The following is a 24691-nucleotide window of genomic DNA, read 5'->3' as shown; positions in this document are numbered from 1 at the left end:
GTTGAAGTTTTCAAACGTATTTCCTGATTGGTGCACTTATCACACACCCGCTGGAGGCTCTGACTGCTATTTCCGAAATTAGGCACAACGACAGACGATTCCCCCCATGTCGTGAACCAACCAGGGTTCTATGACTCTGGTTTGGTGATCATATCATTGTTATTATCTGTCGTCGTAGATAATATTTCCATATGCAATGCTTCAACTTCTAGAAAATCATGCTCACTTCACTCAGATGTATGAAAATTGCCAAAGCTATTTATCTACATATGCAACTTATCAGGAGGTGTACCACACTATCCTATGTTTCATAATTACTTCCAAGAACTCCATAATATTTCTTTGATAAAGATATATTTTCGAGCGTAAGTAAGTAGTTGAGTGTAGTAGAAAAGTAACTCTTTGTTGAGACGTCCCTCAACAGTTTTCATCCCCCTAATACCGGTTTCTAATTTTGAAACCAATCTGCAAATCAGGGGATGTGATAATTTGAATACGAAAGTTTAAAGACATTACGAAAATGAGTTGCTGTTTTGGATTCTCAACGGACTGTTAAAAATACGTGATGAGCCTAAAAATACTTTCATTGAATAGCATTTTGTCATAGGTGAGAAATATATTCAGGTTAATATTACAGTTCTATTTTCACTTGACCATTGTTGAATTTTTTTTTCTCGTCTTTTTTCGAATTTTTTACCTACAAAAAATGTTTTACGGAATCAGTATACACGACTTTTAACAAATAAATAAATATTGTCTCACTGAGACAACATTTATGGTATGGTTTCTCAGCAATTTACAGTTACTATAAAGTCAGGCGGAAGAATGCGAACGGAGGCATCTAAAGCGAAGAACAGCTCTGGCTTTTAAGGAAGGGGAAATGTACTGTGCAGCTCAATAAACGATGACGGCATTGAGCAAATATTCATCATATCAAAGAGGACTTGCTCAAAACCTGCAATTCGGACAGTTAAAGACCTTCCTTATTCCTTAAGGCAAGAGCTGTTGGTCGCTTTTCAGGGGGATGGGTTTACTATCACGCACATGCTACAAGATTTCCCATTTTCGTAAAAACATCCTTACCTTATCTGAATTTCCTTTCCCTGGATATACTTTGTTTTCTATGGTGACTGAAAAGCATCTATCCTGATCAATCAGAAAGTTCTTTGCTTCCCATGCTTGTGAGCCGTCTCGGAACATGAAAATGGCGCGGTTATCATCTACCATGAATCTAACATGTACCTAGTTAGGCAAGAACTAAAGGGAATAGCAACTGCATGTACCGTTCAGCTTGAATGTGGTTGTTCCATAGAGCACTTTGCCATAACTTTGTCAATTCATCAGCTTCATTACGTGTGGTGTCTCCAGAAACTTGTACAAAAGTCATAATTGTTTTGCCTTTTTTTGACACCTTTAACAAATTTTCTGGATCTGATGCATCAATCTGATAAACAAAAATAGGTGAAACCAATGAAGGCTAATTTTAACTAAAAGGATATGGCAATAAAAACACCTTAGAAAAATCTATTGCTGGGGGTTTCCGTAAATGCTCAGGAAGCTCATCGTCAGGTAGAGGTTCTTCATCTTCCTATGAAAACAAGACAAAACAATAAATTGCTTTATGAGGCATTAAAATTCTGAAACAGTTATGGTATTTCTATAACATACGTCCCATTGATCAAGAAGGCGCTCTAGATCGGCTTCGCTATAATCTCTAATATCTTTTTTTGCCCATGCCGGTTTCTCGCCATTTTTACTTTTCTTGCCACCACTAACGATGAGCAATGAATTGACAAAAAATAACAAGAAAATCAACTTTGACGTCCTGGTTTTCAGAAACATGTTTGTTATAGGTTTGAACAATAATTGATCAATCGGAACTCAATCTATATTTCTTACTCAAGCAACAGACTGTTCAAATTGAACGAACCAGTTGAATGAGGAGGATACGTTTGTTTTGTCTGCTCACGAAGTTCTTGTGCTTCCATCTGTAGTAACATATTGAACGTACGTGTTTTGATACAATGGCAGTGTTTTTCACTTAAACAGAGGCTGAATGATAAGCTGAATAGCGATTTTTTGTTTCTAGCCAAATGCGACTAAGTGCTCGATAAATTTTTACAAGAAACAGATTTCTGTTAATTGTTCTTGTCCAAGAGCTAATAACTTAAAATTAACTAGACTACCGGTTGTTTCTAGAGTTTACGTGGAAGAGTATAGGCTACAGCATTCAAACTTCAAAGTAATAACTCAAAAACTATTTCGTTTTTTAAATGAAATATTTATGAAAACTAATGAGATTAAAGGCTAACATTGGCTATGGAACTATCGAGCAAACCTAAGATGCATTTAGAAAAAAGGCGTCTGTAACGAACCACTATATGGCACTACGATATTTTATCAAATGAATATTTTTATTTTTCACAAAATTTTAGTAGTTTTCACTTAAGAACTAAAAGAAAGTTTGTTGCCCAAAACTTGAGCAATATAACAATAAGAAGGAAAAAGCACAAATGCTTCACGGGTTGCATTCCGTGTGTGATACAGATTTCCCCAATAGGTGACGCAGTTACATGCGCCAATTAATTAAGCTGTTTCCTATAAGGAAGGCCATTGTCACTCCGGCCTATAGAAACATTTTCTGTTTCGCCAATCATATCGGTTGTGTTCGCCGAATAAATCAATCTATTGTCTGCAAGTTTTCCTTTTAATTTTAACGAAGATACAGAAAAAAAGTAAAAACAAGAAGTGTAGTCGTGTACCATATATGTAAGGTAAAATCTAGGTAAAGTTAAAAAACTCTTTCCACTTCTAATCAGCTTACAACTTTGTGTGTGTTGTTATTATGCCTGACTTTCACAGGAGAAAAAGTGAACTCTAGTTTATAGTTATTTTTTTATACTTTTCGTTATTTTTTTATTTTCACCCAGTTTCCCGCAACATTTAACTGAAGTGGACTTTTCAGATGAAATCCTTGTTACACTAACTGATTCAGTCCCATGGATGACAAGTTCTGATATAAAAGTGGACACATGCTGAGTGAATGGCTCATGAGGGAAGTTCAGTCCATGTTTCCTCCCCTCCAGATGAACTGGTTCCATCTACGAAGGATACAGGAGACAATTGTCAGCAGGACTTGTGGTATACTGAAGGCAATGATATTATTGAAGCAGGTGGCCCTTCAAGTGTAGAAGTCCAGCCAGATTTAAGTGGCAGTCCTCGTAGCATCAGTGCATCAAGTCAGCTTGACGATTTCAACAGTTCCATATCTCCGTCTAATCCTTTAGCAGAGGCTGAAGGAGGAGACCTTGACATCATGGGTATTGCCAACTCATGGTGAATAGAATTCAATCAAATAAAATCTAATTGTTTCAATTGATTTTTAAAGTAATGTATGAATTTGCTACTAGGAATGATGATGAGGCTTTTTGCAATGAATCTGCTATACCTGCCAGAGGAATGGAACTGTCTTGCCTAAGCTTGGGACAAACTGCCAGTTCAGGTCCATGGCCAAGCCCTACGCCACTTTTCCCAACTGCGTTGGACTTGTTCGAAGATGACCGAGAAACTGTTTGTGAACTCTTGGGAGACGTAGCTGGTATTTTTTTCCCGTTAATGATATTTTTAAAAATTTTAATGTGTGCTAAGTTGGGATACAATAGATTCTAACAGTATTCCCGGCGTCTGTGGTCTACGCAACCTAGGAAACACTTGTTTTATGAATGCGGGTTTGCAGTGTTTGATTAATACGGTAAGTAATCAGCTCAAGATAAAATCGCAATTCCGGCATTATAAATTAAACTTTCGTCCTCCTTCGATTTAGCCGCCGCTGTTGAATTATTTCCATTCGAATTCAATTGACGAGCAGTATCCCGGATGCAATTCCGTCCATCTTACTGCGCAGTTTGCGACGTTTCTTCTCAAAATGTGGAGCGGACGCTTTAGCACTTTGAGACCGGCAGAATTCAAACACACGTTGTCTTTGTATCATCCTCAGTTTAAAGACTATCGTCAGGTATCCTCAGCCTCACGATTTACCTAACTCATTAAATTAACATTTCCGGTACTTGCATGTTAGCATGACTGTCAAGAGTTTCTTGCCTTACTGCTCGATTCGCTTCACGAACATCTCAGCCAAACAGCTTTGAAAGAAGGTAATCCCAACCGCCCAAGGGACATAGTGACTGTTCCTGGGCACGATGCAGATCTTCCTGCCGATTGTTGTCTATTGACCGAGGAACCGATGGAGCTTTACGAGAGCTCACGTTCAAGTCAGTTGTCATCCCCGCGCAGTTCTTCGGACTCTGTAGAAACATCCTCAAGCTGTACTACAAGTTGCAGCAGTACGCGTGTTAAGGCAGCTGCGTTGTCTCTGAGATCATTACCTATACCCGAAGAAGTCAAACAACCTCTTTTCCCTTTATCGATTCATCCACCGTCACAGGATGGCACTGTGACTGATGTTCTTTTCAAAGGCAGTGCACTCTCACCTCAGAAAGGCTCGGTAATGATATAGTCAATTTCTATTGCAAAGATGACGGTTTTCTGACACTTTAGTGTATTCTTCTAGTTGATAATGGAGCGAAATATGCTTAACCAATGTTCGGACCCAGTTCAAAATATCGTCTTAGAGAAAAATCTGCTTAGTGAAATTAGCAGCATGATGAAGGAATCTAAGACTGCAAATGTCAACATATCAGCTGGTTCTGCCGAGACATCTCCTAATAATGAGATCTACTTTGACTCTGGTAAATTTCCAGCAACGGACCAGGCCAAACCGCGGGCTGCTGTAGCGTCTACACTCGTTCGGAACACGGACAGTGCTCAGATCCTCTTGCAAGCGCAGCAACATATAATACAAAAGAACAAAATAAAAAATACAAACATGTTGAAAGAGACGGCGAAACGTCTCAGTGAAGATCAAAATCTGTCGTCGCCGTCCTCGTTCCCACTCTCTTCGGCCGAAGTTACCCCTTCTGGCGACCAGTCATTGCCCAGTCCAAACAACGAGAATATCAGCAGTATTAGTAAGAAGGCCCGACTCGAAAATGACGGAGGCCAAGAAGCGCCAACGGTTGGTCCAACAAATGATAATAGAGGTACATCACCTTGGGACTCGCTTGGCGCTCTTAATAAGGCCGTCAGGGAAGAAGAATCTTGCCGGAGTGATAATGGTGTGTCTGTGACAAATTCAATGGCAAGTGAATCTGTGGTAACTCACACTTTTCAGGGACAGTTTCGCAGCACGGTACTTCACTGCTTTATTTTAATTTTCCAAAATTTTGATTGAACCTATTTATCTTTAGGTTGTGTGTTGCTCTTGCAAACATGTTTCGGTGACATATGAACCTTTCATGTATTTATCGGTTCCTTTGCCAAGAGCGCTGGAACGTCAAATAGAAGTGGTGTATATTCCAGCGTCGGGGACGGCAGGCTCTAGCCGTCATCGCCTGTTACTTCAACAGTATGACGAAGTTTCGAAATTGCGCCAAATGCTGGCCAAATGTTTAGGATTGGAGGATGAACGGAGTGGTAGGTTAGTGCTGGCCGAAGTGGCCAATCGCGTCATCGTGCGATTCTTGGAGGATCAGCTGTTGCTTCGGAATTTAACAGACGGACAACACCGATCGGTATATGCCTTTGCAGTGCCTCCTCCCTGCCCATCTCTAACACCATCTGCACTCAGCTCTAGTGACAACTCTTGTTCAACGTTAGCTTCTGTTTCTGCAAGGTAAAAAAAAAAAAAAATCGTTATCATAATTTGTCAGCATTCTTTTACAATGCATCTCATCTAAATAGTACAACACAGCCAAGCGATTCTGCCGAATCTAAGTTACCGTCGCCGGTAATAGAACATTCATGGAAGAGTTGCGCGATATGCCTCGAAGAAATGGCTGATACGGAGTTACGGAAACATACATCTTGTACTTGTCTTTTGTGTCAGTCATGTATTGAGGTACAAGTTGATGATTCCCTTACATAATGGCAAATGGCAATTAATTTAATTTGTTGCTTGGTATACAGGCGTCTTGTCGACACCATCGAAGTAGCTTTGGTAGTCGACTTGGCGAATATCTTCAATGCCCAGTATGCAGCATGGACGTTAAACCAGAAGAAGAGTTTGCACCCTTAGATAAACTTCACTACTATCAACCCGTTATTCGACTGCTCAACTTACCTGTTCTGTTCCGACTGGCAAGCAACTCGCGTTCGGCGAGCCCAAAAAGTAGTCGACTTGTTGGTCATCCCCGTCTCTTGCAACTTCCCAACCTTGTATCGCCTAGGAGCTTATATGACACTGTTAAAAACATATATCCTAAAGTGAACGCCTTCGATTTGTGCTTTGTGGATCAACAGGTATTTCCTTGTATTTTAAAAGTTAGCCTTACATTGACTTATATTAAATGTTTTGTTGTTAGGGAGTGAGATGCCCTCGCTGTGTTTACCCCAATCGTTGCAATGGTTGCAAAATTAGCGCCGAGGCTGACCAAATCTCACTCCAGCCAGGCGATTGCCTAGCGGTGCAAGTTTATACTCTGGAAAATGAAGATTTTGCGTTTGCAGTGACAAAGTGGGAAAAAGTTTTTGACTTACAAACGGTTGCTGAGCAGGATGATAGTGTAAACAGCTCCTCTAGTAGTGCTTCACGTTTTCAAAAGGAACCTCTAACTCTTGATGATTGTCTTACTGCGTTTTCTGAAAGGTAGTATCGGACACATATCCGGTTGAAAGTTAACAGATTTTTTTTTTTCTTTTTTTTTTTTGTGAAACCGTAGCGAAACTCTTGACGAAGGCAATCCATGGTTCTGCCCCAAATGCCAGAAAAGTCAATGTGCAAGTAAAACCTTGTCTATCTGCCAGGCGCCTCCATATCTCATAGTTTATCTTAAGCGGTACGTTTAGAATAAATATATATGTACTATGTATTTATTCTTTTTTTAGTTCTTGATCTGAATTAAGCTAATTATTATATATATATATTTTTTATGTATCGCGGGATCAGTTTCGTGTTCCATGACAATTCGAGCAGTAAACTTGATAACAGAGTGGAATTCCCTTTGACCGGACTATCCCTACAACCTTACATTGACCGTGGTGATGTTAATAACGGCGATGACAACGAAGATTACATGTATGATCTTTACGGAGTTGTCTGTCACTTTGGAAGTAAGTACATAATATAACATTTTTGCGACTTTTATTGGCATGTAAATTTTGATATTTTCCGTAGGTGCTTCATCAGGGCACTACACAGCGTACACGAGGCATGTTAATTCAAAGGATTGGCATTATTATAATGACGAAACAGTCTTATCTCGTGCACCTCAAGATGAGGACTTTAGCCATGGTTATGTTTTGTTTTATCAGCGGCGCAATCGGCAGAGCTGCCAGGACGAGGTTGTCGTACCATGTGTCATGGACAAATAAATTAATTTTGCTTATAGAAAACTGCAATTATCATTGGAGGGGAACGTTCAAGCGATACTTGATGACGAACATTCCTAGCTCGTCGTGGAATTTGAAATGTACGAATCATTTTGATGTCGTAATTGTTTTCCTGTTTCCCTGTTTTAAGAAGTTTCTGTAAAACGATTGAGCAGCTTAAAGATAAAATCAGAAACCGATCTATCATTCGCCATCGCTGTGTATTATTTTCTATTTTCGTCTCCTTTTACCTTGATACAAAGAGCGTACCTCTGTCTTCGATTTCGTCGTTGTTCCTTACTTGAAAACTTTCCTCTTTATCCGTTTGTACTAAATACACAATACATACATGCCAGATGTTTGAATGGGCTTAGCAGCTAGAAAGGGTTATAAAATAAAAAATTTTGGTGAATCCTTTAAGACAAATTGAATAAACGAATTTAGCAAACGACATTTTGGTAAGAAGACCCGTTATTCTACACCATGAAGATAAACTAGAATACCATTGATCAGAACAAAGTTATATTATATGCTCAAAATCAACAGGCATTGCAAGTTTTTGGTGGTTACCCTCTCCAGACTTGAGTGGCCTAAAAGAATTATCTCTAAAAATTTCTTTACTCAATCTGTCATACTTTGCTATGCAGGCAAATTGCAACAGTAAACTTGCCCAATAAAACTTTGGGAAAAAAAAAGCTATTATTAAAATGCTGTTTTGGTTCCACCGTTAGTTTCAGCTACGTCGCCAGCTTTTTCGAGAGTTTTTCCGTCATGGCGACTTTCGTCAACCTCGTCATCACCCGTTTCGTCTTGGCTCGCACCATCACTACCGTCATCGCTTGAATAATCAGCACATTCTTCGTACCGCACCATCTTTGTTGGTGGGCTGAAAAACAAAGTTAAAAATAATGCCTCGTCTTTTACGGCTAACTTTTTAAAATCCACCCTGAATCGTAATGACGACGTGAAGACGATGATGCGTTGAGACTGCGAGGTGGACTCGAAGGAGGTGACAGCGCTTGCCGGATTCGCCCTTTTCCCTCATTCCAAAAGTGGGACTGTAATTGGAAATGATATAGACAAATATACACACTTTATCAACACTCATTCAAAACAGGGAAAATTACGATTCTTCCTTCACGTCCAAACAGAAGCAAAAAATTGCCGATGAACTCCTTCGACTTGTCTTCCCATTTCTGGATTAAATCTTGTCTTTTTTCTCCGATATTTTCAATGACTTTTTTGCCCTTGTTTTTCAGTTCATCCATTTTGTTTTGTAAGCGAAAGGTTTTTTCCTGCCACAAACTTTAAGCTTTGTAACCAGAAACCATATATTGTTATTGCTAGATAAAACTTACTTTGATATAACCAACGTTTAGTTCTCTTGCAGAGTACCCACGCGCCAAATTTCGCCGAACATAAACATCGTAGTCCTTGACGATACGCGCTACAACATCAGAAGTTGACACACCCTCTGGAACAAATAAAGGTAGAATAAACATTTTTCGGTACTTAAGAACATGTGTATTTTCAACGTTACCTGTGCGTTCGGTGGCTACAAACATCCCTCTAGCTTTTATATGGGCATAAATGTCGTCACTACTTCCTGCCGAGTATGGAATCTCATCATGGGCTACGAAATCAATCTATATCGATAAGCTTGATTAGCAAATTCACAGGAAATGCACAGGGCAGTAAAAACCTTGTGTTTGTTTAGAAACTCATCGTCCAGAGTCCAAGGGGCATCTGGAACCACTTCATCGACATACCGACAGTGCCTAACAGCCTCGTAGCGTTCGTTTTCATCCATGACTGTTCGACCTTTATTTTCGTGGGTTAAACTGTCACTGCAGACTGCAGAAAAAGAACAAATAAAAAAAAAATTTAATTTAAAAAAAAAAAAAAAAAATCAAAAGGAAGAAAGCTAATCTTATGCCAAAGCAGACAATGATATTTCAAGGGCGATTGTGCTAAAATTTACCTCCCACTATGAGGTAGACATTTGGGAAAATTCGCTTGGCTTGCATGAGCTGTCGTGCGTGTCCCTGATGAAAAAGGTCGTAGATACCGTCCGCATAAACTCTTACGGGGCGATGCGCTGTGAAAGGTAATGAAAAAAAGTTTTTATAGTATGTATTACATTATACCAGGGCTATGACGTCACAAAAAACCTACCAGCCAGTTAGACTGGCATATGTTTCTACTTAAAAAGATGAAAGAGGGTATGATTTCAGTCATTTTGAAATGAAACATTTTGACAAGTAGGAAGACCTTTTTACAGTCCTGTCTGAATTTTTAAGACAAACAAGAAAAATGATCCATATATATAAGTTTAAAGGGGCAAAACATTTGTAAGTGAATACCCTGACTGTCTTTTTAACCTCCTTTTAATCTTTAAAATATAATTCTGGTTGACAATTTTTTACTGTTATTTGACACCATAAAAATGCTAGGAATAAATAGTTGAGACATGCCTGTATCATTTTGGGCCATTTCAAGTGTAATTTTTACAGAATAGTCACATAAATCCAAAGCTGCAACTGCCTGCTCATCCTCACTGAAAGGTGCTGGCTGAACCTAAAGATTTCGATAGGGATATCAGTATAGCACTATCTCTAATGGACGGGAACCAATAAAAGCCATCATCTCCAATTTTATCTAAAAATCTTAAGAGCACTGAAATATTCAACTGTCTGAAGAACCTGGACTGCTAACCAATAATTTTTACTGAAAAGTTACTTCATACAATCCAGGAATAGATAACTATATTCTGTCAGAAAGAAAGTTTGATATTTTAAATCTTCATAACATGTAAATAAGGTTGGACGCTAGAACATTACGTTACTAGATTTAAAATTAATGGGGTGTAAAAATTTTGACTGAGAAGGTGAGCAAAACGCGTTACCTTGGAGAATGTTGGTGGCGGGGCTGATTTCATTGTGCGCGTTTTAATTTCTTCGTGCTCGTGTGGTCTCTTTCTCGACGTCATTTTCATGTGCGGTACTATTAAACATACAAATTTATAGTTGAATTACACAAATAATGTTACTGACACATCCATGGAAACTTGGGCTCTCGAAAACTACCAAGAAGCAAGAAATATCTATCTACTGACAGTTGCAGCGTTGCCTGCTCAATCGGCGCCACTTCGCGGCAGGATAGATAAGAGAGAAAAAGCAAAGAGAGAGACGAGACACGAGAGCACGAGACGAGAGACGACGAGAGACGGAGAGAGATAGAATCACTGAATCAGTCAGTCAGACTCGAAGTCATAACTATTATGCGATTTGTTAAAAACAAGTCACTACTGTTTGATTGTTTTTGTTATTGTCTTATCAAATTCTTTTTACAGAAGGCGTCCGCTACAAAAAAACTGCTGCATTATCTAAATTTAGTAAATAGGCTGTGCTTGGGTAGGGCCTGCTAACTACTGAAAAATAAAAAAAAAAAAAAAGGAGGAAGGAGAGAAAGAAAATGTCTCATCTTTTGCTTTAACCGATTCTCCGCTGCATATCTCTGGGCAGCACCATTCCACAACAACAAACTGAAGCAAGTAAGATGGCCGCAGCCAACGACGCTATCGTCGTAACCTGCACAAATAATTCGGATTATGCCGTCATATGCTCCTTCTTCGAACAGTTTGGAGATAAATCCGGATTACTATTTCCTTCGTTTCAAGATTTACAGGAAATGCTCGAAAATGTTGAAGAAGGTTGGTTCTCGTTTGCTTAAGCATCCTAACACTGACGTAAAGCGGTTTTTTGACATGTGTATTCTCAAACAATTTTCTTATTTAATTTGAATTGGGACAACAATTTTTAAATGCACCTTTTCTTTTTTTATTTTTTCTTAGTTTCCTATCCACTTATTGAATTGCATGTAAAACTGATGAGGAAGCTGAAAAAGTCTGTGTCTTTTGACCGGTGGGAAAAAGCAGCTGCCAAGTATGCACATTCTTATTCTGATCAAGATGGCTGGGCAATTGAAAGATTTGGTTATAAGAAGCTAAATCTTGATGTGAAATTAAGATTACTTAAGGCAAGTCAATTTTCTAACTATTTATTAATATATTTTTGTAAGTAATTCATGATATTTATTCTTTGTAGAATTTACTCGAAGCCCAATTTGACTGCAACATCAAGTTCAAAAATGAAATTAACAAAGTAACAAGTGAGGAATTAAGATTACAACCTCTGGGGAAGGATATTCATGGGCGCCGCTATTGGCATCTCCTTGATGATGATTGCAACCTAAGAGTTTACCGTGAAGATTTGGATGAAGAAACTTGGGATCTAGTTTCAAGGTAAATCACTTTTCAGTCAAATGTACATATGCATATGATATATCTTTCATGATTCATGCCTGTATTGCACTTTATAGTGACAAGGAAAGTATGCTGAAACTCATTGAACACCTTAATTCTTGTAAAGATTTGCAAGAAGATGGAGGAACATCTCCTGCAACATCAGAAGAAAATAGTGCTAATGGCCAAGAAGAATATCCTAAAGTTGAAACTGAAGACCAAGTACAACAACCACTTGAGAGTCCTACTGGGGCAAAGAGATTAAAAGTTGAAACTGTTGAAGTTCCAGCTACTTCAGATTCTCACCTGGAATGCATTGTAGGTGAAACCATTGAAAGCCCAATCCTTGTAATTAAAGGTGAAGGAAATGGGGCAGACTGTGACACTGGTAATCCTGGTGAAGGCAAAAATGAAGAATCATGTGAGTCTCACTGTTCAAATAACGAGCAGGGTAAACTGGGCAATACTAGTGCTGTTGCTTGTGAGGCAGATGACTTAAAGCCCTGTACCGAAGCAGTTGATCCCTTGACGATCTTACACCCAAAGATGGAATCATTCAGTTCAGTGTCAAGTAGCGTTTGCAAGTCTAACAGTTCAAATTTTGTTTCGGATGATGCGGAAGAGGCTCGTCACTTGCAAATAAGGAACGAGACCAGTGTTGAAGCAGAAAGTGAAACAAAACTTACAGTTCCCAAGAATTGTTCTGAAAATCCAAGTGCTTTAAATTCTTACGATAAGGAAATATCCGGTTCGTCATGTAAACAAACGGATTCGGCCATCGTTCATCCGCCATCTGGTGACGCCAGTTCTTGCAAAGAGATTATACATGTCGGAGGGAGTTTAATAAGCCTTCTTCGTGAAGATGTCAAGCCTGTCAGTATTGAGAAACCTTCTGTTGAGGTAAATGTCTTTCCTAATCAAGAAGGATATCTCAAACCATCAGAAGATAATGGTAGTGCAAAAGAATCCAATGATGATGAAAATAGGTCTTTCATAGACGCCTCGGACCGTCATGCCGTTCCGGAACAGACTTCCACTTTTGAAACTTCAACTCAACAATCCTTTTCACATAATCAAGAGCTTCCAAAATTTGGTGGTTCTTCACCAACTGTTGGGTTAGATCCTATACAACTTAAATCCCCAACCGCAGTAGAGTCGGCCCCTATTTCCGATGATCCTGTTTCTAGCGACCACTTTTCTCCATCAACCTCAGAAATCGTTACCCCTAACCTAGTGCCGTCAGCGGAATGTATACCTAGTGCTATAGAGGAAGTGGAAGAAAAAAAACAAATTGCCGAATCCCTTTCAGTGCCGGCGTGTTCTACTTTGGTACAAAAGGATTCGTCTGAAATTGAAGAATCTCACCCAGAACAAATAATAGAACTTAAAACCGAACCTCTAGAAAATATAAATTCGAATGTAATAATAAATGCGAATACTACTGAGGCAGAAAGCCAGCTTACGATTCAAACCCCTCGTGAATCTCCTGCCCAATCTGGGATCAACCATGAAAAAGTGATTCCGGTGGTTGACCGTTCCACACCATGTGATGAAAACATTAAATGGAAAGTGGACCAGACATCCAAGTCCAGCGATGTGCCTAATGTTTTAAAAGATAGCATCATTGAAGAATCTGGACCGCTTGACATCGGCGAAGCTAGTGCAATACAGTCAGCAGAATCTTTTCTCCCTGGCTCTGGGCCATTGAGTGAAAAAACCCCAACTGTTGCTGTTGTAGATTGTACAAAAGACAGTGATCCTCCGTCTGTATTCTGTAGTTTACAAGAAAAGCCTCAGTGTTCTGAAAGTGATCCCATCATTGAGGATACAAACCCCCTTATGTTAAAAGAGGAAAATAACTACTTATCACCTGGAAATGAAAGTGAAGAAACAAAGGAAGCTCAAGCCGTTATCTCCAGTCTTAGTGATGTGCCGGTGCCCCAAACGAACGACTTGACTAATGCTTTACAAGCCGTTGGCACCATGTCTGCCCCAGTGCCCGATATTGAAGAAGATTCCGAAACGCGGACTTGTCCCGATACCGTAAATCAATCCGGTTCGGAAGAATGTGTAGTGAGTGTTGTAAGAACAAGCCCCGAACCTCCACCAGATGAGGTTGATACCTTGTCGGTTTTTAAGTTGTCTGAAGTTAATTATGTAAACCCTGAAAATCCACAAGATGCGGATAAGCTAAGCAACAGCACCGTGCAAGATCTAGCAGGGGGAAAGAAAATTCTACGTATAATGGAGGACAAGTTGCATCCGGTTGAAAATGAACCTTCCACCAATTGGGTAGAAAATGCTGCAGATAACGAAGAACTCGCAGAAACCGAGTGTTTAAGTAACTCTGAGGAGAAAGGGGAAAAAGATCCGGAAAATTTAAAGAGCAAACAATCATTAGAAGACTTACAACAAGGAAATGAATTGACGAATACTACGGATACACTTGACAAAAAAATTTCTGCGGACGAATCAAAGGTTATTGGTGAAATACCAAATCTCTCTGCAGAAAAAAGCCTGTTTTCAACTGAAAAAGGACAGGAATTCTTAGTTTTACAAAAGAACGTGTTGAAAGAAGTGCAGCCCAAGAAAATTTTGGAATCAGAGGAGAAAGAAAGCATACCATTAGCGTCGAGAAAAGACGAAATACCACCAGTTCAACACGAATTTGAATCAAACGCAACTTCACAAGACATAACATTGAATCAAGGAGATGCGCCGAAAGTAGAAGAAAACAATCAAGCAAATACCCTAGGTGAAGACTCACCTGGATCACAGGGTGCGATCGAGCCAGACTCCAGCCTGGAAATTGAATCAAGTGCGATTTCGGAGGACATAGAGCCGAAACAGGCTGATGAGACTAAGGCAAAAGAAAATTCGGTAGCAACTGCACTAGCTATAGTCCCATCCGGACCAGAGGTTGCGGAAGAACCAGAACCAGAACCTAACCTAAAACTTGAACCAAACGTGATTTCGCAGGACATAGGGTATAAACAGGCTGTTAAGGCTAAAGCAGAAGAAGACTCAGTTGCAACTGCCCTAGCTAAGAGCCCATCCGGATCAGAGGTTGCGGAAGAACCAGACCCCAACCTAGAACTTGAATCAAACGCAATTTCGCAGAGCATAGAGCTTAAACAGAATGATGAGTCCAAGACGGAAGAAGACTCAGTAGCAACTGCCCTAGCTAAGGTCCCATTCGGACCAGAGGTTGCGGAAGAAGCAGACCCCAAACTGGAACTTGAAGCAAACATGATTTCGAAGAACATAGAGCCTAAACAGGCTGATGAGTCCAAGGCGGAAAAAGACTCAGTAGTAACTGCCCTAGATAAGGCCCCATCCGGACCTGAGGTTGCGAAAGAAAAAAACCCCATACTTGAACTTGAAGCAAAAGCAATTTCGCAGAACATAGAGTCTAAACAGACTGATGAGTCCAAGGTGGAAAAAGACTCAGTTGCAACTGCCCTAGCTAAGAGCCCATCCGGACCAGAGGTTGCGGAAGTAACAGACCCCAAACTGGAACTTGAAGCAAACGCGATTTCGCAGAACATAGAGCCTAAACAGGCTGATGAGTCCAAGGTGGAAAAAGACTCAGTAGCAACTACCCTAGCTAAGGTCTCATCCGGACCAGAGGTTGCGGAAGAAAAAGACCCCAACCTGGAACTGGAATCAAATGCGATTTCTCAGAACATAGAGCCTAAACAGGCTGATAAATACAAGGCAGAAGAAGACTCAGTAGCAACTGCCCTACCTATGTTCCCATCCCGACCAGATGTTGCGGAAGAACCTAACTCCAACCTGGAACTTGAATCAAACGCGATTTCGCAGGACATAGAGCCTAAACAGAATGATGAACCTAAAACAGAAGAAGACTCGGTAGCAACTGCCCTAGCTAAGTCCCCAACCGGACCAGAGGTTGCTGAAAAACCAGACCCCAACCTGGAATCAAATGCGATTTCACAGGACATAGAGCCTAAAACAGAAAAAGACTCAGTGGCAACTGCCCTAGCTGAGATCGCATCCGAACCAAAAGTTGTGGACGAACCAATCGCTAGTTTGGATGATCCACCAAAAATAGAATCAATTGTAGTGGAAACCGCAAAAGTTTTAAAGGAAGATTCAGAAAAAGATGCAGACGTCCCGACACCTACAGATAAGCATGAGGCAATTTTACTTAAGTTTTCAGAAGAAGTTCCCCCTCGTACGATTTCCGAGATCAAACAAAAGAGTGAATTATTGGAGGGCTTTGATGGTAACTACAAGGTTTCGGTAGATCCTGTCCAGAAGAAATTAAAAGAGGAAATCCTCATTGATGTCGTAAAGCAGGAGTTATTGTCAGTTCAAGAAGAACCAGAATCAAACTCAATTTCTATGATTTCACCAAAACGCGAACTGTGGCAAACAAAGTCTGAAACCGTTTTGTCGCATGAACTGCCTGAAAACGAAGAAATTTCTGTTATGACTATTAAGGAGGTCCAGTCCGATGTGGGCAATGAGGTTCTATCAGTCGCAACTTCTGAAGTGATGACAGAAAAGGAACCGTCAGTAGAAGATCCTAAAACTTGCTCTCAAGGAAGTGGGCTATCGAGAAAAAAGGTCAGGATTTCGTCATTCAAACAAGAACTTTTAATACCAAAGAGTCTGTTGAACACAGAACTTCAGAGGGATGAAGACATCCTGAGTTCTCAACCTAAAATCCCTGTGCTTCTTGTGAAAGAGGAATCGCCCCCTATGGTCCCAGATAAAAGTGCGCCAGACGACATTCGTTATGGTTGTGGTAGTAAAATTCTAACTGCAGTGCCAAAGGAAAGTCAGGGAGAAGAGCGAGCCTTAGCTGATGAGTTAGAAACAATTCCAAGGTCTGCTTCTCCTGATGGAAAAGAAAAAAACCTGCAAAAAACACCCGCCTCGTCCATTCCCGAAAAGGAAGAAGTCGGCCCCATGTCCGAAGTTGTGCAATCGGAAGCAAACGATACACTGCCCAAAGTACCCACTTCTTCTGAAACGCCAGAAAATGAGGAAGAGAAGACAACAAATCTTCCTAATGCAGAAAAATCTTCGAATTTGAATCAGTTAACTTTCGATTTCGATTCTTCCGCTCCAGTGTCAATAATTTTACCACCTTCAAAGAAGCCAGATACATCAACCAAGCGCCGTGGTCGGAAGCGAGGTAGATTTGGTCATGATGGCAACACTGACAGTGGTAAAGAAAATGACGCCCAGCCAACGGTTCTGCGACAGAGCTCGCGTATTGCAAAATTGCGGGAGAAAGAGGACGAAGATCGACGCAAGGAGGAAGCGGAACGTTTACAGCGGCTGAAGGAGGAACATGAGCGTCGGGAGAAAAGACGGACTGCGCGTGACGAGAAGATGAAGAAGATGGAAGAGAAACAACAACGACGACAGTTGAAAACTACTACCAGGGAGGATGTGGTAAACAATCAGTATAGTGCCGATCGTTTTTTCGGCTGATTTTAATTCTTTTTACCTTTTGTTCTACTCAGACCTACAAACAAAGTGAAGAGGAATCTTCTAGTTCTGACGAGGAAAAGAATTCTGAAGAGGAAGGTCGCAAGAAAAAAAGCAAAAAAGACAAGCGAAGACATAGGAAGAAGAAAATTGACCGTCCGTGGGATTCAACGGATTCCAGGTACTTTCATCATACGTATAAAAAAAATAAATGTGTTTACTGTTTAAATTTTTTAAATTATTATTATTATTATTTTTATTTTGTTGTTGTTCCCGTTCTGTTTCTAAAGTGAGAAAAGCAGTGAAAGTGATGTAGATGGCTTGGATGATCTACAGGTAGAAGAAGAGAACGAAGAGCTCGTTTTCAAATCGGATCATGAATTCTCACCCGAGTCAGATTTGGATGGTGAAGAGGAGATCGTGCAGCCTACCAAACATGCTAGGACTGCAAGAGCTGGTACAAATGACATTCTTAAAGTGTAGCGCAACATTGGTTTCTTAACATTTTTCTCCGGTAATAGGCATTGCTCCTAAAAAGAGGGGTCGATCCAAGAAAGTTAAAGTAGAGGAAGAGATTGAAGAAGAAGAAGCTGCAGCAACGGAAGAAGAAGAGGAAGAAGAAGAAGCCAAGTGTCACAAATGTGGCCAATCTGATCATCCAGAATGGATTCTACTCTGCGACCGCTGTGATGGCGGGTGGCACGCCAATTGCGTCAAACCACCTTTGCTGGTCATTCCCGAAGGCCATTGGTTTTGCCCGCCCTGCGATCATGTAAGGATCGGTTATTTAATTTCAAATTATATTCAGGGTTTTTCTTTTTATTGATCGAATTAAATTGTGAAATAGGCCACGCTGTTGGAACGTTTGCAAGAAAGACTCGAAGCCTACGAATTTTTGTTGCAAGAGAAAGAAGCGGAACTCGAACGGAAGAAAGAGCAGGAATTGGAGGCTAAACTTGCCAAGGAAGAGGCTGATAAACAGGCATTGTTGGAGGCGGAAGAAGAGGCTCAAGAAGACGATGAGGAGGACGACAAAATTAGCGAGGCTGGGGATTTGGGTGCCGATGGCGAAGACGAAGAAACTTCAGAAGATAGCGGTGAGGATGAAGACGACGAAGATGACGATGATGCTGAGAACGATGAAAGTGACGAAAATCTTAACGGAAGAAGGCAACGCAAAGCCGCTAAACAAGCCAATTATTCTTTTAAAGACTTTGACGATATGATCAAATCTGCTTTAAGGGTAAGAAACCAACTGCTCTCTATTTGTGTTTCAGTTGGCTAATGATTCAATTATTTTTCATTAGGATGAAGATGTTGAGGAGGAAGAAGAATCAGGCGGCAAAGGTAAAGGCAAAGGTCCGAGGTCCGGCGTTGAAGGCAATAGCGATGAAGATGCAGATAAGCCTCGATCACCACCAGGATCCCGTCCATCAGGCATTGGCAATAAAAGAATTTCCACCAGCGACGACGATAGCGACATTATGCCGCAAGTGATCCGCAAGAAGAAGGCTCGTAAACTTAACGATCTAAGCGCCACCAGTAATGAAGACGATTCAGACGAAGATTTCCAGGGCTCATCCGCTGAAGGCAGCGACAGCGAGGACGACGATGAAGAGGCCAGTGACAGTGGAGACAGCTTTGTTGTGGACGATGATAGTGACGATTATGATGTCATCCACGTCAGAGCTAAAAAGAAGGCAAGGGTAGCGTCGCCCACCATCCGGCGCTCTGCTAGGAGCTCCCGCAAAAGAAATCTTCGAAGTAATTTACTTGAATGGATTCCGTTGATGTTTGCCTTTAAATAACGTCATTGCATTCTAGTGGATAGCAGTGATACGAGTGAAGAAGAAAGCGAATACGAGGAGAAGCCTACCAAACGAAAGAAAGGCAATGAATCCTGGGATTCATCCGGAGCATCGAGCAGTGATGCCTCGTGGGGTAGATCAAAGAAACGGAGGTTAGTTTTTTCTTCGACAAAAGGTGTACTTTAATTTTCTTAACCGATTGTAAAATTAAAGCGCGACAAAAAGTAGAGCTAAACCAGTTGCTGCTCCCAAACCCAAACCCAAGCCACCTCCCCGTAAGGCACCTGCTAATCGAGGTAGAGGCCGTGGAGGTCGAACCAACAAAGTGGAATCGGACGATGAGCCTTTCCGCTCGAATGTCAGCGTAAAAAAGATAAAGGTAAAAGAAGTCGTTTGGACCTTTCAAGTACGAGACGATTCTTATTGCATTGCCGTATTGAATTCTACAGGAAGCGCAGCCAGTGAAGGCACAAGAAGAGGAAGATAGTGACCACGCTCAGAAGCGCACTACTCGTGGGAGACAGATCAGTTATAAAGAACTGATTAGCTCAGGAGACAGTCAAGACGAAGACGGCAACACCGCCAAGAAAATGGGAACGTTATTTGCAGCTGACCGGATAAGGAATATGCCTGGCGCAGCCATTAGAGGAGGTTCCAGCCGAAGGGGAGGTCGTGGGGGAGTAATAACACAAGCACCTGGCCGTGCGAATGTGTCTGGTGATGACTGCACACCTGTGCCTGTCAGTGTCATTTCTTCCAGGATTGGTGTAACTCTCAACCAAGACGATGAATCTCGTTTTTCCGGTTCTACTGATACGATCGAATTCAGTAGTGCGGTGGCATCTGCCACAGCCGCCGCATCCGCCTACACGACCGGGGACGAGAGTCACACTTCCACTGACATCGTTACGCCTAGCATAGATCCGGATTTGTCTACCTTGCCCTTAGTTCTGCCTCAGGAAGACGAAGCAAGTCCCATAATCAAAGATGAGCTTCCAGCTATTGTTCCTGTCCCTGTTCTGTCACAGGACCTTCAAGTAAACTTGTGGTTAATTTTTCGCCGGCTTTGGTGTCTTCTAACCAATTATGTTGTTTGTTTGTTTTTTTTTGTTTTGTTTTTTTTTTCTTTAGGTTTCGAGGTTAATTCAGCAGCGACCAGTCGACGTTCCACCTACATTACCGCCCGACTTGCAGATCAATCGTCTCATCAATTCTCATACCATTTCAAGCAGTAGCAACAGCCCGGCGAGACAGAGTCCAGGAATTCTACCACAACAGCGACTGCTCCGAGACGTTCTGGACAGCCAAACACCGCCACCCGCCGTCCAGCTATCTCCAATATTACCGACGCCGCCGCCGCCAATCATTGCGCCTAGTGTCGAATCTCCCCTATACAGCCATAGCGGAGTCATCAAACAGACGAGGCATTCGCTACCTCCAACGCCTCCGCTTTATTCCAGTCCCCATGTCGTCAAAACTAGCGATTTGATTGCTTCGTCGACACCACCATCTGTCATTAGGCCTTATCCCACGACTGCAACAGCGTCTCCGTTAAGCCCAAGTATTAGCGGAAGCTCAACACCTGGTAACCCTCTCAGTATTCAAGGACTGCTAGGAACCGGTCACGGTTCTCCTGGTTCGAATCCTTCGGCACCACCATCTTCGCATCCCAGTGGCCATTTGCGGCCGTATGGCAACACGCCGCACATGATAGGCCACGGACCTTTCCTCAACCACACGCCTTACGCAAACCCTTACAGTACAGCGCCGCCTTCCAGAACTAGTTATATGGGAACGCCAGTCACGCCCACGCCCCGTCAGGCATACCCGCCAATGTACTCGTCACCGCACCTGCCACCGCACGGCCTGCCACTGCATTCACCTTATCAACATCATGGCTCACCTCTGAGACCGACTTCCAGCTACCAGCATGCCGGTTTCCCGCAGGCATTTGCGGCCGCAGCTGCAGCAGCCGCCAGTGCCGAAGAAGAGCGTAGAATTTATAGGTCGATATTGAGAAAAATGAATTTTAATTTCGTGTATTTTACATACTGAAGTTTCGTTTTGTTTCACAGAGTTGCAGCTCAGGCGTCTAGGGAATCTGGAGCGGATAACTACGAACCAGCAGCAAGCGCTGGGCTGTTGTTGAAAAGCGGTGCCGAAGATCCTGCGCCCGCAACCGCAGTGCCTCCCGAAAGTGAATTTGGTGGACTGGTGTCTTACTTCTCAAGCCAGCAGGAAGATTTCGAAGAATCATGAATCAAATGTATAAATAGCTCATCGACAGCTGGGCCGGACTTGCCAGTTTCTCAACTTCGATCGTTTCTAACCCAATCACCCCGTACTCTCCCGTCTTCCCACCCCCTTTTTTCTTTCGTTTCTTTTGTTTTACAATCATGTCAGTGCTACATCTTTTTGAATCGGCATCTACTTCTTTATAACGTATGAGACAAAATCGATATTTGCTCTTATTTGCTTTGATGATTTCTAGCAAGTGCTATTATTTATAGCCTGAATTTTTATCTGTCTTATTTATTGATTTCGCACAAGCGGGAACTTTCCTTCTTCTGTTTTCCCTTTATGACTGTAACCAGCTTATTTTTTAAAAAAGAGAAGAAAAATGTATTCCTTTATTCTGTTTTCCTTTTTCTTTTATCGACTTTGCGTGGCTTGTTAGACCCATAATAACACATGCTTGTACAATTCATCTTATTGGAAAACAAACGAAAAACTCGAACAGAAAGAATACCAATCATATGCAAATATTTCCTTACCTTTAAGTCGACTCTATTGTCACTGTCTCGTCCTTTGCATTTCAATGAGAAATTTTAGACCGAGGAAACGAGGAAGAAGAGTACTGTGCCACCGGTTGTCGCTAGATATCGCTATAAGAGTTGTCATTTCATCCATCCATCCTCTTTCCTTTGCGACCTTGACCATATTCACACCAACGGTTGCTTCTGTGTTTGTTTTTTGTGAGGTCTTATTTTCCCTCGTCTACGTGATTAAGTTATAAGCATATGAAAATGACAGTGGAGATGTGCATTTAAGGAAGAACGTGACCTGTACAACAACATGACAAAATTCAGCGATGCAAATTGTTGGAGGAAATAGAGAAGAAAAAAACTGTTTTTATCATTTCTGTATACTGTTTGTGACTGCGGCAGGTACGCGTATGACGTTTCGCTTCCCACTGTTTTATCCACTGTAACCCAGCATCACAGTACGTATATTATGCTGTGTGATATATCTTAGCATTGCTTATTGTATGAAAACGTAAACATGGTCGAACGATTATCAGTAAATGTAGTTCTGTTATATCGATTTGTTTCCCTTCTTTACGTTCGTAAGCTGCCATTCTTAGAAAATGAACGTAGAATTCTGGCATTGGCATCCCAAAAATGTGTCGTGTGCAACCCTCTGACGATAGGAGAGAACATCATACATGATGAAGACTCACAAGAGGCTAAAGGGGGATAGGAATGTCGTAAATATTGGTTTGAAACATTCCCATAAACAGTTCGACGACCCCAAGACAGGCCCTAGAAATAACTGAAGCAAATTACAGTTTCAGGGTAGATACCGACATCTACTTCATTACTAGTTCTATGTAATTTACGATATCGACCACATCAATAGCGGAAGGCAGGGTCGTGGAACAGGCAAGCCAGTTTTGCTACGTGAATTAACTGTTATCTTGTCATGTTTTTTTCAGAATTCATGCAGAATCAAATATTCTGAGGCTATCAAGACATATAGCTACTGTTGCCACGTAGTAATCCAAGGTATGCTAGCTTAGATTGTCTATTTCCAAGCATCTGCTGCATATCCACTGTTCGTCCCACAAGGTACTTTGTTCTGTAGCGATACATAAAACCCAGCTGGAGTAGTATATCGAACGATTCGGCTATTCTTTCACGATAAGTGATATACGCCTGGTAATTTGAGACAAGAATTTCACAAAATCCATTGCTAAAACTGTGGGGCATTTGCAGAACATCAGGCTGTCATTTGACGCAGAAATGATTACATAAATCTTATTCAATCTACATTGCAGGTTGTAAGTCATCAGCGGAGTCACAATGCTGTCAACCAACCACTTGAGAGAAGCTAACTTTACTTGTTTTCACAGCCATCACGCATCATTCATAATTCAATTTGATGAAGCTGCTAAACATAGGCGTCGAAACCTTTCCCCATACTTGTTGGAAAAGTTTGATTAGTAGATTTATTTATATATTTATTTTTATTTATTATTATTTTTATTTATATTATATTAGTGTTATTTTGCTTTTCCTGCTTGAAGAGTGATTTCCGTGTGAAATCGTAGCAAATAGAGTCTATGTGGCTGGGTTGGTTAATTGCCAGTAGATTCCGGGGTTTCCGAGATTGAACAAATTGAATTTGAAAGTTGAACGCTTGACTTGCGTGAGCGCACGCAGTTGGCGAGGTAATGACGCATCTTTTAGTTTATGTATTTTGCACAAGAACGCAGCAAAGCGAGTTTTCCTTTTTTTAATTACAGGAGCTGGAGAATGGAAAAGAAAACGGAAAAAGCGCGAGGGATCAGCGTGAAGGGTGAAAGAGAGAAGAACAAAACAAGTCACGTCTTCTCGATAAAACCGTTCAATATCATCCGTATGCCAGCCGCGTTCAGGTAGAGAAGGGAAATTGCATCGCTGATGATCGGACGCCGGGGTTCACAAAGGAAATAGGTATGCCTTGGTGAGCTGTGACTCTGTGAGCAAGAATATGTTTGCTTATTATCCTTGTTAAAGGAAAACAGTGAAAGGCAATAAACATCCAGTAAAGAGAGGGAAACAGAAGGCCAGGAAATGCCAGGCTATTTTCTAACGTAATTCGATGTCTGCGTTCGTCGTCGGTTGCAATTTGATGCCCCATTGTTGCAAATGTTTTAATGCTTTTTTTTTTCTTAGACAGTAAATCTCGGAAAGAAGAAAACAAGAAGGACTTATTTATCGGTGACAGTTGTCATATCTAACATTCGCCGTCGACACGAGCTAAATTGTTTCTCACCATTCTGTTTACATCTTTGTATGCGGCTCCAGACACTTTTGTTTTATCTTAACGAAAAAAGAAAAGTCAAAACGCCATCTCTAGTTTCGAAACTGCCCTTTCGGCGCAGAGATTCAGAACTTATTGAAATTAAAGAGAGCGGAATCGACGGGGAAGAGATACGCCAAGAATAACGCACACACTGCCCCGTGTAACATAAAGATTTCCGATTCATCCGAATTTCTTTTTATTATCCGGAAAAGTGCATTTATTACATTATTTGATATCATGACAATTATTTAGTGCCATGTTTCGTCCCCACACTGACATCTTATCTGTCGCTCAACCCTGTAACTCAGCTATATGATCAATCTCCAAGCCATGCTAAATTATTTGCTATTTTCCTATTTCTAAAAGTTGAAGCTATTTGTTAAAGATATTTGTCATTAATTTGCTGCCATCTAACGATGGATGGTGCAAACGGTCTCAGAGACTGTAGAGATCAGCGTCTCTTGTCCGATGTAGTAAACCGCAGTGCACTGGGCACAGGGCCCTCTCTAAATTTTGTACTCAATGGCTCTCGGTGTTCGCGAAGTTCCCGATAGGTTTACGAGGAAAAAAAATCCCGCGGTATTATCAAAACTAGGGGCCCTCACTCCGTTCAGGAAGTTCC

General features: G+C 41.3%; 4 protein-coding genes across 8 annotated transcripts; 2 read left to right on the top strand and 2 right to left on the bottom strand.

Moving 5' to 3' along the window:
• Positions 1-601: 601 nt before the first annotated feature.
• On the bottom strand, positions 602-1985 carry LOC116923760 (LDLR chaperone boca). The gene is made up of 5 exons (XM_032930292.2): positions 1669-1985; positions 1514-1588; positions 1284-1444; positions 1084-1231; positions 602-697 (listed from the first exon to the last, which is right to left on the bottom strand). The coding sequence occupies exons 1-5, from the start codon at positions 1840-1842 to the stop codon at positions 632-634; spliced, it is 624 nt and encodes a 207-aa protein (XP_032786183.1). The 5' UTR covers positions 1843-1985; the 3' UTR covers positions 602-631.
• Positions 1986-2605: 620 nt separating this feature from the next.
• Positions 2606-7780, top strand: LOC116923751 (probable ubiquitin carboxyl-terminal hydrolase 12). Of its 3 annotated transcripts, none has more exons than XM_032930278.2 (14): positions 2606-2774; positions 2931-3336; positions 3411-3598; positions 3663-3751; positions 3824-4015; positions 4079-4504; positions 4571-5248; positions 5307-5731; positions 5800-5956; positions 6025-6357; positions 6420-6703; positions 6777-6893; positions 7004-7167; positions 7232-7780. In XM_032930278.2, the coding sequence occupies exons 2-14, from the start codon at positions 3044-3046 to the stop codon at positions 7426-7428; spliced, it is 3543 nt and encodes a 1180-aa protein (XP_032786169.2). In that variant the 5' UTR covers positions 2606-2774; positions 2931-3043; the 3' UTR covers positions 7429-7780. The 3 variants fall into 3 exon arrangements, with proteins under 3 accessions (XP_032786169.2, XP_032786168.2, XP_032786170.2); XM_032930277.2 differs by having other exon boundaries at positions 2606-2785; XM_032930279.2 differs by lacking the exons at positions 2606-2774; positions 2931-3336 and having other exon boundaries at positions 3462-3598; positions 3649-3751.
• A 150-nt stretch (positions 7781-7930) lies between these two features.
• On the bottom strand, positions 7931-10679 carry LOC116923757 (choline-phosphate cytidylyltransferase A). 2 transcript variants are annotated; one of them, XM_032930286.2, is made up of 10 exons: positions 10541-10679; positions 10331-10428; positions 9900-10002; positions 9407-9523; positions 9128-9279; positions 8966-9071; positions 8784-8899; positions 8553-8720; positions 8371-8483; positions 7931-8311 (listed from the first exon to the last, which is right to left on the bottom strand). In XM_032930286.2, exons 2-10 carry the CDS (start codon positions 10418-10420, stop codon positions 8128-8130), a joined length of 1149 nt encoding a protein of 382 aa, XP_032786177.2. In that variant the 5' UTR covers positions 10421-10428; positions 10541-10679; the 3' UTR covers positions 7931-8127. The 2 variants fall into 2 exon arrangements, with proteins under 2 accessions (XP_032786177.2, XP_032786178.2); XM_032930287.2 differs by having other exon boundaries at positions 10512-10674.
• A 160-nt stretch (positions 10680-10839) lies between these two features.
• Positions 10840-22322, top strand: LOC116923747. Of its 2 annotated transcripts, XM_032930272.2 has the most exons (14): positions 10840-11137; positions 11279-11463; positions 11532-11728; positions 11806-17158; positions 17230-17375; positions 17485-17651; positions 17716-17966; positions 18042-18437; positions 18502-18958; positions 19019-19154; positions 19216-19381; positions 19452-20039; positions 20134-21008; positions 21078-22322. In XM_032930272.2, the coding sequence occupies exons 1-14, from the start codon at positions 10984-10986 to the stop codon at positions 21259-21261; spliced, it is 9255 nt and encodes a 3084-aa protein (XP_032786163.2). In that variant the 5' UTR covers positions 10840-10983; the 3' UTR covers positions 21262-22322. The 2 variants fall into 2 exon arrangements, with proteins under 2 accessions (XP_032786163.2, XP_045029400.1); XM_045173465.1 differs by lacking the exons at positions 10840-11137; positions 11279-11463 and having other exon boundaries at positions 11614-11727; positions 21078-22131.
• Positions 22323-24691: the final 2369 nt, after the last annotated feature.

This window comes from Daphnia magna, linkage group LG5 (assembly GCF_020631705.1).
Source record: "Daphnia magna isolate NIES linkage group LG5, ASM2063170v1.1, whole genome shotgun sequence".
In the NCBI taxonomy this organism is placed as follows: Eukaryota; Metazoa; Arthropoda; class Branchiopoda; order Diplostraca; family Daphniidae; genus Daphnia; species Daphnia magna.
Note: the sequence above shows the minus strand (reverse complement) of the source record. Positions and strands in the feature narration are given on the sequence as shown.

Bases quoted from the DNA above. Each gene is read 5' to 3' on its own strand.
- LOC116923760 (XM_032930292.2), bottom strand. From the start codon at position 1,842: ATGTTTCTGAAAACCAGGACGTCAAAGTTGATTTTCTTGTTATTTTTT. The intron at 1,232-1,283 runs GTACATGCAGTT...GGTACATGTTAG, and splicing joins AACCACATTCAAGCTGAACG to ATTCATGGTAGATGATAACC. The intron at 698-1,083 runs GTAAGGATGTTT...CATTTTTTGTAG, and splicing joins GGAAAGGAAATTCAGATAAG to GTAAAAAATTCGAAAAAAGA.
- LOC116923751 (XM_032930278.2), top strand. From the start codon at position 3,044: ATGGCTCATGAGGGAAGTTCAGTCCATGTTTCCTCCCCTCCAGATGAA. The intron at 3,337-3,410 runs GTGAATAGAATT...ATTTGCTACTAG, and splicing joins ATGGGTATTGCCAACTCATG to GAATGATGATGAGGCTTTTT. The intron at 6,894-7,003 runs GTACGTTTAGAA...TCGCGGGATCAG, and splicing joins CTCATAGTTTATCTTAAGCG to TTTCGTGTTCCATGACAATT.
- LOC116923757 (XM_032930286.2), bottom strand. From the start codon at position 10,420: ATGAAAATGACGTCGAGAAAGAGACCACACGAGCACGAAGAAATTAAA. The intron at 9,072-9,127 runs GTTTTTACTGCC...TTATCGATATAG, and splicing joins AGTTTCTAAACAAACACAAG to ATTGATTTCGTAGCCCATGA. The intron at 8,721-8,783 runs GTAAGTTTTATC...AGTTTGTGGCAG, and splicing joins TAAACGTTGGTTATATCAAA to GAAAAAACCTTTCGCTTACA.
- LOC116923747 (XM_032930272.2), top strand. From the start codon at position 10,984: ATGGCCGCAGCCAACGACGCTATCGTCGTAACCTGCACAAATAATTCG. The intron at 11,464-11,531 runs GCAAGTCAATTT...TATTCTTTGTAG, and splicing joins TGAAATTAAGATTACTTAAG to AATTTACTCGAAGCCCAATT. The intron at 17,652-17,715 runs GTACAAATGACA...CTCCGGTAATAG, and splicing joins TGCTAGGACTGCAAGAGCTG to GCATTGCTCCTAAAAAGAGG.